The sequence below is a fragment of the Emys orbicularis genome, chromosome 11 (assembly GCF_028017835.1).
Source record: "Emys orbicularis isolate rEmyOrb1 chromosome 11, rEmyOrb1.hap1, whole genome shotgun sequence".
In the NCBI taxonomy this organism is placed as follows: Eukaryota; Metazoa; Chordata; order Testudines; family Emydidae; genus Emys; species Emys orbicularis.
Window position 1 is genome coordinate 21195705 of NC_088693.1, and position 15115 is coordinate 21210819.

Sequence of the window (15115 nt, forward strand, 5' to 3'; positions counted from 1 at the left end):
ATCGAGGTCCCTTCCAGTCCTATGATTCAATTTAGTCATTTTGTTTACGAATAAGAACTAATGGAGAATTACTGATTCATTAATCTACAGGCAGATACACAAGACCCTGATTTGGTAAATTTAAACTTTGGTTGATTTAAAGAGACTATCCAAAAAGTACAACCATATATATATAATTCCATATATCAATATTTTATTTGTTTTACTTACGTATCTCTGTGACCCATCATATTCACACCTCTCTATTCTTCCCAGGCTGCCATCTGAAAAGTAGAGTTTCTCTGCACTGTGATCAATGGTAAGTCCATTTGGTGTGAGGATATCAGTACTGATAATAATCTGTGCATTTTTCCCAGAAAGGGTAGATCTCATGATGCTTGGATGCTGCTCATTCCAGTTAGTCCAAAACATTAAACTGTATTAACATCAAAATAATAATAAAAAGCTTTAAGCTAAACTTTTTATTTTACTTCCTATGTTAGTTCTACTTATAAATTAAGAATATGAAAAACATGTACCTTCAAATATAGTTATAGTTATAGTTTATATAGTATTTTCAATTATAATAAAGATCAATTATTGCAGTTTATCCTGTTTTAATGAGTGATCTGTGATTCTTATGATCTAATATTTTAAGTAGTGCGCTGTTCTCCAAATTATGCGAATCAATTATTTCTAACAATGGAAAACAAGTATGACAGTCAATAATTTTCAAATTATAATAGATCCTTGACTCATATGCAAGCATGGACTTTTTGTCTTCCCACAAATCTTTTGAGTTTTTATCCTCAATTTTGTCATCTGTTTTTTTTCTAAACCAGGGAAAATTCATCTATACAAGGCCCTCCCCACGTCACTTATGCCCTGTAGTGAGAGACATGCTACAAGGAGAGTAGATGCTGAAATAACGCAAATGGGGTGTCTAGGGTCTGCTTACTCAGACTTTAGTGGATGATGTACATTTCACAAGAAGAAGATACCTCCCAATTTACATAAAGTTACTTCAGAGTCTATGCTAGATTACTGACTGAAATGACTTAAGTTTTAATGTGCCATAAGAGAAGTTCAATTATATATGTATCGACTTGACTCTCAATGGTACATGCCCTCCTAAGATACAGCGATTTTTTTAAAATTCTACCTTTACAAGTCTAAATTTAGGCACCCATTTGCCCTTTGACTAGGACATTTACATGGGCACATGTACTAGTAAGACAAGAAACTGAAGTTTTATTATAAGACTGTAAAATATTTGTATTTCCAGCTTTTACTTAAGAAATTTGAACTGTATATTACAGAAGCGAACAGCTCAATGGAGAATACTTATCCTTTCTGTTCTACCATAAATATTTCAGGCAGGTTTTCTTATTATTTCAAACATCAGCTTGAAGGGGTTTTGGTGAAGCATAGTACAAAAACATTTGAGCATGATCTTCTATCTAAAAGATTATTTGCATTAAATGAGACATTTTAGGATTTCTGGAAATTTTTTCAAAAATAAAAGCATGAAATTTGGCTCCTGAAACTATATTTAGGCATCTGCCTGATCGTCAAAAGTGCTGAGTACCACAGTTTTCACTTACATGAACGGGAGATGCTCGATGCTCAGCACTTTTGAAAATTCAAAAACCAGCAATACAGAGGTGGTACATACTTTTGGCATTCATCAAGAGCTAATACATGTGGATGATCATCTTCAGACATTGTTATTACTGCTTCCCTGTTGAAAGCTCCTCGTCGTTTCTGGTCAACTGTATGTCTTGTGATAGATGATGTAGTAGAGCTGGTCCAATAGAGAGTATCCCAAGCTCTATGATAGGCAAGTCCTTCCACAGAACCTACATCTGATAAAGACAATTACAAAGAAAATAAATTACTTCTTGCTAGCAAAGAAGGGGAATTTTTTTTCTAAATAGTACTTGTTGAATAACACGGTGGTTCAGATGTTTTAGCTCTTCACATTTTCCACTTTTTGTATTCCAACGTCACACATTGAGATCCAGAGAAATTAAATGATGTATCTTAGGTCACACACAAAGTTTGTGATGGAGCTGGGCTTGAAATCCAGATTTCTTGTGTCCCACTATAGTGTGTTAAACAGAAGATAATTTCCTCCCTCTACACGGTCATTCCTCTCTTATCTTACATTAGTAACTTTCAAACTAAAAATGTTGTCAATAAGCTCATATATATGTGCTCTATCATCCTACATGAAAAATATGAGGAAGAAACAAAAGCAAATGAAATTAATAGCCAGCTAAGGAATACCTTTAATACTGTCAAGAAAAGATAAATTGCAGACTACCAATTCCAATAAATAAAAGTGACACTGGCAGAAACTGGAGTAATTATTTCTTACTATTGTGTTCCCAATCACTAAGGCAACATAACGGATACTCTGATTGCTTTATCTATTTAGTATTTAACACAAAAAACAGATTTAGGCAGAAAGTTAGATGCAACATATTACATTTCTAGATTTTTCTTCAATGGTTCGTTTTATAATATGCAGTATTTATTATCTTGATTATTATTGTTTATATTTGGCATTGGGGAGGGTATTATGTTCATGCTACAAGAAATATATAGAGAATAGACATTCATCAAAGTAAGTTCATTTACTTTATCTACAGTAGTTCATAAACACAAGGCAACAAAACAGTATTTGCTATGAATGTGTCACTTTCACTTATTCATTCAATATTTTTTCAAAAGTCTCCAGAGGTAATCCTGGCAGTTACAGGCCAGAAAGCCTATATTCAGTACCAAGCAAAGTTGTTGAAACTATAGTCAAGAACAGAATTATCAGACACATAGATGAACAATATATGTTGGGGAAGAGTCATTGTCGCTTTTGTAAAGGGAAATCATGCCTCAGATTTCTATTAGAATTCTCTGAGGGTGTCAACAGGCATGTGGACAAGGATGATCCAGTTGAGATAGTATACTTGGACTTTCAGAAAGCCTTTGACAAGGATCTATACAAAAAGGCTCTTAAGCAAAGTAAGCAGTTATGAGATACGATGGAAGGTCCTTTCATGGATCAGTAACTGGTTAAAAGACAGGAAACAAGGGATAAGTGAGAATAAATGGTCAGTTTTCACAGTGGGGAGAGGTAAATAGTGGGGTCCCCCAAGGATCTATACGGTTCAACGTATTCATAAATGATCCTGAAAAGGGAGTAAACAGTGAGGAAGCAACATTTGCTGATGATACAAAATTACTCAAGATAGTTAAGTGCAAAGTTGATTGTGAATAGTTACAAAGGGATCTCACAAAATTGAGTAACTGGGCAAAAATTTGACAGAGGAAATTCAGTGTTGATAAGTTCAAAGTAATGCACATTAGAAAACATAATCCCAACTATACATACAAAACGAGGAGGTCTAAATTAGCTGTTACCACTCAAGAAAGAGATGTTGCATCATCATGGGTAGTTTTCAGAAAACATCTGCTCAACATACACCACATCAGTCAAAAAACCTAGCAGAATGTTAGGAACCATTAAGAAAGGGATAATAAGAAACAAAAATGTCATAATGTCACCAAGTAAATCTCTGGTACACCCACACCTTGAATACTGCATGCAGTTTGGGTCACCCCATCTCAAAATAGATATATTCGAATTGGAAAAAGTACAGGGAAGGGCAACAAAATCATCAAGGGTAGGGAATAGCTTCCATATGAGGAACGATTAAAAGACTGTGACTGTTCAGCTTAGAAAAGAGACAACTAAGGAGGGATATGATAGAGGTCGATAATATCACAAATGGTTTGGAGAATGTGAATAAAGAAGCGTTGTTTACCCCTTCGCATAATACAAGAAACAGAGGTCACCCAATGAGATTAATAGGCAGCAGGGTTAAAACAAGCATAAGGAGGTCCTTCTTCACACAATACACCATCAACCTATGGAACTTGTTGCCAGGCGATGTTGTGAAGGCCAAAAGTATAATTGGGTTAAAAATAAAATAAGTTTGTGGAGGATAGGTCCATCAATGGCTATTAGACAAGATGGCCATGAATGCAAGCCTAGAGCCATGTTCTGTCCCTAAACCTCTAACTGCCAGAAGCTGGGACTGGATGACAGGGGATGGATCCTTGATAATTGTCCTGTTATGTCAATTCCCTCTGAAGCGTCTGGCACTGGCCAGTGCTGGAAACAGAATATTGGGCTAGATGAACCATTGATCTGAGCAGTATGGCCTTTCTTATGTTCTTATAGATCTATTTTTGATAGCAGCCTTCAACTACCTGAAGAGGGGTTCCAAAGAGGATGGAGCTAAGCTGTTCTCAGTGGTGGCAGATGACAGAACAAGGAGCAATTGTCTCAAGTTGTAGTGGGGGATGTCTAGGTTGGATATTAGGAAAAATTATTTCATTAGGAGGGTGGTGAACCACTGGAATGGGTTATGTCGAGAGGTGGTGGAATCTCCATCATTAGAGGTTTTTAAGGCCCAGTTTCACAAGCCCTGGCTGGGATGATTTAGTTGGGGGTGGTCCTGCTTTGAGCAGAGGGTTGGATTAGATGACCTCCTGAGGTCTCTTCCAACCCTAATCTTCTATAATTCTATGATTATTCTTTCATCTTTAGGATACAGATAGCAGCCCAAAATTCAAGTAAGTCAATATTATAATGTTGGGACTGACCCAGAGGAAATGATTTGATACACTGGCATTGCCAGTATCACATGGGGAGACATTTTGTCTATGGATCAGCCAGATCCCAAACCATTTAATGCTTTGCATGTTAAAACTAAAACCTTCAACTCCGCTTTGAAATTATCAGGAACACTGGTGTTATAATGATTAGCCATTACAAGACTGTAATGAATTTGTGCTATATTACAGTAATTTACCATACACATTTTAAGGTTTATTCCATAGCACAACCATATTTTCTGTTGAAAGTAATTTGTTAGCAGTTATTCACTCATTTTGAAATATGTGAGAAAATATCTAGTTAGTTCACTGAACACTGCAATTTGGGGAATCAAACCCAAAATCTTTCAATAGGATGAAAATCAGGGGATTTGTTGTTTACTACCAGTTTCATATATTCACACTACCTTATACTGTTTTGAGTTAGTAAAGCACACAGAAACTGGAAATGAAAAGAAATGCATTTCTTTCACTGACACATTAAATTAAAACATTGATAGCATTAGATGCCTACAGCACTGGTTACATTTATTCTACCCATGAAGCAACAGTTTATGATTTTCAAATGAATAGCACACTTATATGAAGGGAACATTAATACAATATGATATTAATATACAAATCCTCACATTATTCACCTGCCACTGACATTCTGAATTAAATCAGTAATGGGGTGTATAACTGATTAAATATCTACACAACAGAAAGCAACAGCTTATGATTTACAAAGGCAATGGTAGAGCGATCACATCATTACGTTGCCAAACGCCATCTATCACTTTTACTGAATTTAACGAAGATGGATTACATTCCGCAGATGACATGCAACCTATAAATATTGTCATTCTGATCTTCATCTGACTTTCCTAGCGAACAGACAAGCAACAAATCAATTATTATTGAAGAACACCTATTAGAATCCCTTGTTATTCAGCATGTGTGCGCGTGTGTGGGAGGGGAGAATATTGCTGAAATTATCTGATGACTCTAACGTCTGAGATTTGGGAATGCTTCTCATTACTTCTGAGCAAAGTAAGTTTCTAGCTCATCTCATTTACTATTTAAAATTCTGCAGGAAGATTAAATTCAAAACGTTACCAGTTTTTGTACTTTGACTAGGGCTGGGTCGGATCAACAAACCTTTTTGCATTAATTCCACATTCTAAGCCACCTCAATTTGTTCAACCACACAGCAAATTGTAAGGCAGGAAACAATAATGTTCATCTATATAATGTATTGCTTTGTAAATACTGAAAGAGAGTAAACGTCATACCAACAGCGAGCACAAGCAACACACTTACACCAAAACTTCTGGGGATGTTTTAAAAGTACCTACCATTAAGCACCTGCTTGAGTCCTTATTTACTGTACTCTCTCATTTGGCTTGCACAATTTACTTTTTTGGAAACAAGTCTGTCAATTGCTTGAATGGCCCAATCACAGGAGATCAGACTGCTTTCTGATTATGCAAGCAGATTGTAATAGATAACAGGTAGTCATTATTTGATGTCTGAGATGAAGATTATGCCTCAAAAGCAATACAACATCTGAGAGATGGCTTAAAATTTCACAAATATTACCAATTTCACAATCCGAAATTCTTTACCCTTAATTAATTCTTTACCCTTCCATTATGCTCTTCAGGTAGCTATAAGGCAAGAAGTCATTCTTGGCAGAAAGTAAAATTCTTAAGAGATAACAATAAACTGTCATAAAAGAATGAATGGATAGCATTTTGTTTTTAAACTAGAGGCTAATTTGATTATTTAATTGCTTCTCTCATCGTTGAGCTGCAAAATGAGCTCATCTTCTTCAGAATATTTTAAAACTCAGAATATCTCAAATTTGGCACAAACAAATTTAATTAGTATATACTAACTACACCATTTTTTTTTTGCCTATGAAAAATTCAGGTAGACTTGATGTCATAAGGACTAAGTTTGTGTATGTGATTTCTAGAGCTGTGCAATGTGACACCATGTGACATGTTACATTAAAACTCCTTGAAATGCTGATGTAGTAACCTTTCTGATCATACATAATAAACATAGGCTTCAGGGTTCTGCAAAGCAACAACCAGCTTATTTTCAATAGCTACACTTCATGTTACTTCAAGGACTGAATAATTCTAAGACTGAGGGGAGAACTTGTTCACAAATTCTATATCTTTTATTCAGTGCAATCGTATTTAAGATAAATATATAAACACTGATGTGACAAAGTCTCTTTTGGCACATGGCAAAAAAGAAAGTTAAAGGCTAATTGCCAGTTTACCTATCTTTACTCATATAAAGGTGATGTTTTAACATAACCATAAAATATTTTATTGGCAAAATTATTCCTCTTCAGAGGCACTGATGTAAAAAATGGGGGAATGTACTGTACCATAGTGACAGTGCCTGGTGGGAATTGTACCTTTATAAGGCATGATACCTATAAAGCCACTGGAGGAACATGGTAAGAGGTTACTCTTGCTATACCTTTATTCCCCACAATTCTGATTCCTGGTGTGTAAGAGAGGGTTAGGTCAACTAGCAGTACCAGCAGTACTGACCAGATTCTACCCAAACATGGCTTCTTCCTGTACAGGTGCGCTGAAGGGGAAGGGCAAAAATTTCATTTACTTTGTATTTGAGCAATCTGGCTACTGAAGATCTTGATGCTTTCTTCTGCTTTACTTTGGCATTATACAGTATGAGGAAGGCATTTGAATAAGGATGGTTTTCTTTTCGTTAGATTTTAACTTCCCTGTATGTATATCTCCTTTGCTACTCCTCTTTTAGACTGACTGAGTTAGGGCAGAAGGAAAGAACAATTTCTTGTGAGCAATGCAATGGAAAGCAGAATTGATTTTAGGGATATATGCAGGATTCAGGCAAAACAACCCCTTGTCTTCACAGCATGTATCATATTGACATTTCATATAAAGTGCTGTAACCATCAGATCAGAAGTAATGACCAATCAAAAGTCAACCTAAATGGAAATTAAACAGATGCCATAGGAGAATGTCTCAAAGAGTGGTCTTCTGAGAACTTCCAGGAGTAGACTGAACTTCATGGCACTACTCTGTAGATCTTCTGTGGGTTGATTAGGGTTATTGTTTTGCAGGATTCTTTTAATATGGAGAATCAGGGAAATATTTTTAGGATTGTCCATTTTTATAAATGGTTGCAATGATAAAGCTTAACACTTCAAAAAGATGTCTAAGGCCTAGAAGTATGGTGTCTTGGATAAATTCTAATACGTGACAAATTTTAGCTGATCTGGATTTAGTTTTATTTTCTCAGCTCCAGTGGCTAAATCTGGCCCAGATTCTAGTTTTCTCATATGCAGCAGAGCTTTTCCTCAATGCTAGCAGGCTGAGTACTATTGTTTCTTTAATTGTCCCCTTCTACCAGCAGTACGATAAATCAGCACAGTCTTGGCTCTAGATGGATAAGGAATCCTGGTACTAATGGGTGATTCAAATTGCGGAGGTGAAGCCAGAATTTGCAAGGCCAGAATGGAACCGCTAGGATTACTTGTGCCTTGTCCTGGTTAATTTTCCCCAGAGTCTGTGACATCAGAGAAAAAGGATTCAGGATCCCTGAAGGTCAGGCTTAGGGCAGTACAATTTCCTTCTATCTGATGACTTTTACTCTCTCTTTGGCTGTCTATTAGATGAAAGACACTTTTTGACCTTCCTTATAAGCATGGCTTTATTCAGTAACACTTCACAAAGTTTTCTTCTTGAAGACACCATTAGGTACTTTGCCTAATGGCACACTTCTTCAGCTTGATCCAAAGGTGTCCACCTACAACACTGTTGGATGCCACAGAATGGCAAAGAACCATATGATACAAAGTCTCCAGCCATGGAGAGTTTTATAATTTTGGTTTTCTTGGGAAGGTTCTCAATCGGGGGTCTGTGTGGACTAGTGTGGCCCAGGCAAAACATGTAGATATGGACAAAGCCTGGAGCCAGAGGGCAGCAAATGTAGCTTCATAATTCCTCCAGAAGGCTGATTCCACTCTTCCGTCCATTGCTTTTATTTAAGAAGGAACACTTCATCTGCTGGTATGGTTGTGTCCTTGACCTGGGGAGCTACAAAAGATTCCACATTAGAAAAGCTGATGTAATCCATTGTGGATTTAAGGACTGAATAAAAGTTTTGTGCCAGCCTGGATAATCTCTGAAGTTTGTTGTGGTGGCCCTATTAGGATTTAATAATTTTGTTCAAAGCAAAGAGAATGGAAACACAGAGTTCTTTTTTGGGGGGGAAGGAAGGGCACAAATACTTCTTAATGGAGTCTCTGACCTGTCTCTTCCCTCCCCCATGTTAAATTTGGGAACTCACTGTAATAAGCCATTTTTACTATGCTCAGGATGTGGAAAGCTCATCCACTTAAGTTATTTTGAAATCACAACCCTGGGGTCTGTTTCCTTACTCAATCTTGACTGACTGGGCCAATCACAAGGAGTTGAAAAAAAGTTAATGGGAAGCCAATGTAAAAATGTAGTACAATATTTCAGAAATAGCTTAAAACTAAAGAACAAGGAAGATAAAATTTTGCACCAGTTGGAACCCACAGAGCACCTTTCATAAGTGAATGTGATATGATTCTAGAAATTACCAAATACTGATTCACACTGGGCATCAGGAACAACACAGGCCAACAGCTAAGGACACTTCCAAGAGCATATACACTTTCCACTGCCAAGGGACATACTGAGAACTTTTCAGGATCCCAAGGAGTCACTCTCAAAGTTGAATTTAGCCAACAATGGCACTCCAAATAAAGGGGAGGCAAACAAGCATAAGCACAGAGCCCCTTCCCGCCACACTGAAGGGAACATTTCATATTGCAACCTATTAACATTAAAATGTTCCAAGGATTCTACTTACAAAAAATAAATCTAAGCCAGTGTAACACTCCCTCAACAACAATACATATTTTACTCTTATGTCTCAGTATATTTAATTTTATAGTTTTTGCATTATCTGATATAGTCATTAGTCATGTTTTAAAAGTGTGGAGTACCAAGGCTAAAACTAAGGATTCTGTATTACCTTTAAAAAAAAATGTTTGTTTTTTTTTAAGAGGAAAACTGTTGGGAAGCATTTTTTTTAAAGCCTATGTTTAGCAGATTATATATATATTTTGGGCTGCTCTGCAACTTTTCATTTTCTTTAGTGAGTTTTGAAAGTTCATTTAGAAGCTTTGTTCTTTCCTCCTACTGACTTTCCAACTTTCTTCTTCCACTGTAGCATATTTTAAAGGCAGATGAGCTCAAAAGACAGCATGTGAGAGTAATAGCAACACAACTAAATGGTCTCTGATACCCACAAGCACATGAAGAAACAGTCCATACTTTAAAATTTGGGAAAGATCAATTTTGAAATATAATAATATTAAAGCATATTCTAACTCTTTTCTTCTGCTATCTCATTGTACAGAATAGATTCCATATAACAAACAAATATGAATATTGCAAAGTAAAGCCCTCAAAAGTCAGAAAATACACACGAAATCTTTATTCTTCCCTATTGTGCACAGGAATTAAAATAGTCTTATTTTACATGGTCACATACTATCACAGTAAACTTCTGGATATGTTTTTGATTTATTTATTTAGTGACCATGTTTAACTTTATGGGGCAATAGTCCCCCTATAATAACTGTTACGGCACTGAAGCAAGACTGTATTGCAGAATTCAAACACACCTATTTTAAGTTTTATCTGACACCCAATTGGGATAAATACCCTGGATTGAAAATCAAAATATTTCTACCATGTTCCTTGACACGTCTGTAAAATGACAAAAACACCCATCATAGAATGAATGAAGCACTTATAGTATAAATGTGTTATATAGATTAAATGTATTCAGGCACTTTTTTCAAAATTATTGCTGTCAGAATTGTACATGTCTAAATGGTCAAAACATTTTTTTTCTAAATATACTTCAACAACTTAAAGATTTTAAAAAGGAATATTTTAATGAACATAGAGATTTACTACATATACCTACTTCATTTGAACAAGATACTTTTTAAACCATTAACTATGAGGCATATTTTTTTCAATTACATGTATGTCTAGAGTAACAGTTTCCTCCTTCTTCCCCAAAATTTCCTTTGCTTGAGACTGACATTGGACAAGATATAGTCTTCAATCAGAAACAGTTTTATCCCTGCATAAAAATGCCACCATTAGCAAGTCTGACATTAGATTCTGCATGGATCTATACTGTGAAGGAAGTATACGGCAGAGTAAATTGGGGCTTTCTGGAAAACAGTCTGTTGAGGTTGTGCACGTGCCTTAGGCCCTTGTGTCCCACCTCCACCCAAGGATGTATATTATGATACTGTCTTTAATTACATGACTACTATTTTTTTCCACAGGACCCCTGCCTCATTCAGTGAAGGAGCAGTGTCATGGGACGTTTGCCCCCACACTGGCAGGGAAGGGGTTACTAGAGCTCTAGGGAAGCTGCGCAGGAAGCCACCAAAAGGAGAGGCTGCAAGGAGCAGCCAATCAGGGCCCAGTGGGCTCACATAAAAGGAGCTGCTGAGCCAGAGTCAGTCAGTTGCTGCTGGGAGCTCAGGCAGAGAAGATTGTGTCCTGAGTAGGCTGCAACACTATAGCACCTTGGACAGAGCAGTTCAAGCAGAAACTCGGGGAGCTGGAAAAGGAGCTCCAGAAAGGCTGCTAGGGCAGAGTAGGGTGCTGTGGCTATGGAGAAGTAGCCCAGAGAAATGCAGCAGTAGTCGAGGCAAAGGAATGCAGGAGGCAACTCCCTGGAGCCAGGACTGGAGCGGTGGGCGAACCCAGGTCCCCCACACTCACCACTGGGGAAGTGATTGGATAGTTGACTGCAGATCCCCTAGAAGGGGGGGGGGAAGATATTGGCACAGCTGGAGGGCTGTCCCATGAAATGGAAACCACAGTCCTTGGAGTGACATGGGTCCGAGAGCAGACGTGACGGTGGGCGACGCACCATCGGGAGAGGGCATACCGACCTGTGAAGCTAATCCTCAAGACGGCCAGTAGAAGGTGCCACCATGGTGAGTGGAGTCCATCACAAGCAGTTATTCTATATTTCTTTTTATCCTCTTCATTCAATGTATGGCCCCAGGTCTTATTTATCCCACACAGTCAAACTCTTCACTCAATACGAATTATAATTTTCCTCCTGGGAATTTCTATGATGCTCTCACTATCATATCTGTGTCCTTCACAAACATTAATGAACTGATCTTCATAACAGGTGATATCATCACCAACTTATAGATGGCGACTGAGACACAGAGATTAAGGGGAAAATTGTCAAAAATGTCCAGAAATTTTGGGAGCACAAATTGACAAACATTGATTCTGATTTGCCAGAATACACCTCTACCCCAATATAACACGACCCGATATAACACGAATTCGGATATAACACGGTAAAGCAGCGCTCCGGGCGGGCGGGGCTGCGCACTCCGGTGGATCAAAGCAAGTTCGATATAATGCGATTTCACCTATAACGCGGTAAGATTTTTTGGCTCCCGAGGACAGCGTTATATCGGGGTAGAGGTGTATCTAGAATTTTATAACACTTTAAATGATCAAATCACAATTGATTTCAATGGCAGTCATGAATACTCAGCACTTCTGCAAATTTGGCCCCAACTATCTCATGATGGGCTCTCAGAAAATAAGGGATGCATTATTAGTGGCCCACTGTGAAGATTTTGGTTTGAATGACTTGCACAGTATCTTACAGCCACTCTGTAGAAGAGAAAAGGATATAATCCAATTATCCAGAATGACATTCAATATCCTTAACCATCCTTTCCCTTCTGGCAATCATCCTGCCTCTTTCACTGGACACCTTCCAACTTCTGCAAGAATGAGGCAGGAATCCTATACACAACAACCTCTTTCACTACACAACCCTTATTCATTCCCAGAGTACTGTCAATACTGTGAATAGACTGAGGGAGAGATCTTGTGGAAAAAATACTCTGTAACCATATAATTAAAGACTATATCATAATGCGGACATACCAGGAAGCCAATTTAAGGTTGCATGTGCAGTTCCTAATTTTGAATGCTTGACTTTGAAACCTTAATCTTCTTTTAACTTTTTGTCTCTAAACGTAGTTTAGCATCTAACTCAGATGCTCATAATTTAGGACAGCCTAAAATGTTTAATCAAGTAGATTTTTGGATGCAATTTCCTATTAAAATAATCCTAACTGGAAAAAAAAAAAACAGAAATCCCATCACATGCAACCCTATTGACTCAACCCACAACTGGGTCATCAGCAGGGTTGGGAACTTTAGATTCACTGCACAGACCTTCACTACTTGAGATAACAAAGTAACTGGTAGCAGTAGTAGGCTGAATATGTGGCTCAGACCAGAGGGGGATGAAACACACACTTTACCAGTGAGTTTCACAGTTGTTTGTTGAGAGCAGAGGAATGCAGACTCAGGAATCCTAGGTTCAATTCCATGTTCCAAAGGGGAATGTGGCTTTAATGGTTCTGTCCTTCTCCCCCACCCCACCCCAGCCTGCTTATAATATAGGGAATAATGCTGCATTAATGTACAGATGGAACTCCAGGCAGCAACTTTCCATCTCTTAAAGATGGAGCATTTCTCAAATATGTAGTGGAGGCTGCCTTAGATTTGATAGACTGTGTTCTGAAAAACATTGGTGCTGAAATCTCTGGTAGTTCATAACAGTAAGGAGAAATTAATCCACATGAATAATTTCTGCACGGAGACTGATACCTAGTATTATCCATATGATGCTTATTATCATCTATATGTGCTACACAAATGGAATCTTGTTCAGATACAGCCCTCTTAAAATCAAGACAGTATTGCCTTCTCTCCCCTGATAATAAATGGCCTTGAGCGAAAATATAGGCAAGTTGATGGACTGGTTTAAGTAGAAGTCAAAAACCACCTTTGACACAGATTTGGTGTGTGGGTAAAGGATCACCTTATCTCTAGGAACACTGTATGACACCACAAGTCAGTCATTTATGCCTGGCTCATGCACACTTTCCAAGCTAATGTGATTACCACCAGAATGCTATCTTCAATGAGATTTTGTGGAGGAAACATTTAAAAAATGTCCCAAACAATTCATTCATTAAATTGATGAACACTACATTTAAATCCCAAGACAGGGTGAAGAGAAAGAAATATGTGAAGTAGACCATTTAAAAAATCTCATCAGTATAGAATTGAAGAACACAGTAATTATAACTTGACAATTGTCTCAGGATTTCACTGGAGCCTGAGAATTTCCTCATATATCCATGAGGACTATGCAGGTAAAGTCCTCCTCTGCTTCTCGAGCATTGGAGCTCATTCTATTTGAGACTTGGACTCTACAGGCTGAATGGGAGTCTGCATCTCTTAGTGAGATTTACCAGGCTCTCGCTAGAAGTCTGTGCATACCTTTACCCAGTGCTGTAGAACAGACTATGAGAGTCCTCAGTGTGGAATTTATTTGCAGAATACTTTGTTGCAGTTAACCAGGATCCACTCTTTATGATCTTCTCTCCTCTCAACATATATTGCCATGAAGTCTAGGTTTTAGGATTTTAGATATACCTCGATATAACGCTGTCCTCAGGAGCCAAAAAATCTTACCGCGTTATAGGTGAAACCGCGTTATATCAAACTTGCTTTGATCCACCGGAGTGCACAGCCCGGCCCCCCCGGAGCACTGCTTTACCGCGTTATATCCAAATTCGTGTTATATTGGGTTGCGTTATATCAGGGTAGAGGTGTATAGTCTGTATTTCAAAATGGGGAAAACTCTTGCAGGAGGGGAAGAAAAGAGGAAAAAACACCCATTTGATGTCTGCAGAGAACCCACAAACCTGAAAGCACACCTGTAATCTGTCAAATAATTGAAAGAGTCAGTTTAGTAATTTAGCTTTGCCTGGTAATTCACTGGTTAGCAAATGGCCACGTGCAAGTACGACTCTAGACAGGAACATCCCAGTCCATGACATATTACTGATAAACAATAATATAGAAAATTAAATATGGTACAGAACTGAAAACCTATGTGACAAACTAATTCAACTATCCAAACATCTATTGTAGAAAATCACTCCAGGCACATACAACTATAACAAACATTTTATGTTTGTTTTCAGAGTTCTGACAATAGCAATATGATGAAATTGCATACGGAGTATTAGCACACATATCAGGATATCAAGAGATATTCCCTTCAAAATTCCATGACTCAGTTCTGCAACAAGTGACTTTTTAAAATGGAGTGAGGATTAATCAAGTAAATAGATCTGAATTTTAAGTTGAAATATCTACTGTATTTCAAAAGGTTCAGCAAATAGATGTTATGGTCCAGAACGTGGCTCTTCAAATAGCATAATAGTTTTGGAAAACAAACAAAAGCATGAAAACATAAAAGATACAATTTAAAACAAGT

General features: G+C 37.6%; 1 protein-coding gene across 1 annotated transcript in view; it reads right to left on the reverse strand.

Moving 5' to 3' along the window:
• LRP1B (LDL receptor related protein 1B) overlaps window positions 1–15115 on the reverse strand; it is a 1070902-nt gene that overhangs the window by 333776 nt on the left and 722011 nt on the right. Inside the window, exons 42-43 of the mRNA XM_065413676.1 lie at window positions 1655–1844; window positions 211–415 (exon numbers count right to left, since the gene is read on the reverse strand). Coding sequence (XP_065269748.1) covers window positions 211–415; window positions 1655–1844 — 395 coding nt within the window. The remainder of the gene's footprint in view (window positions 1–210; window positions 416–1654; window positions 1845–15115) is intronic.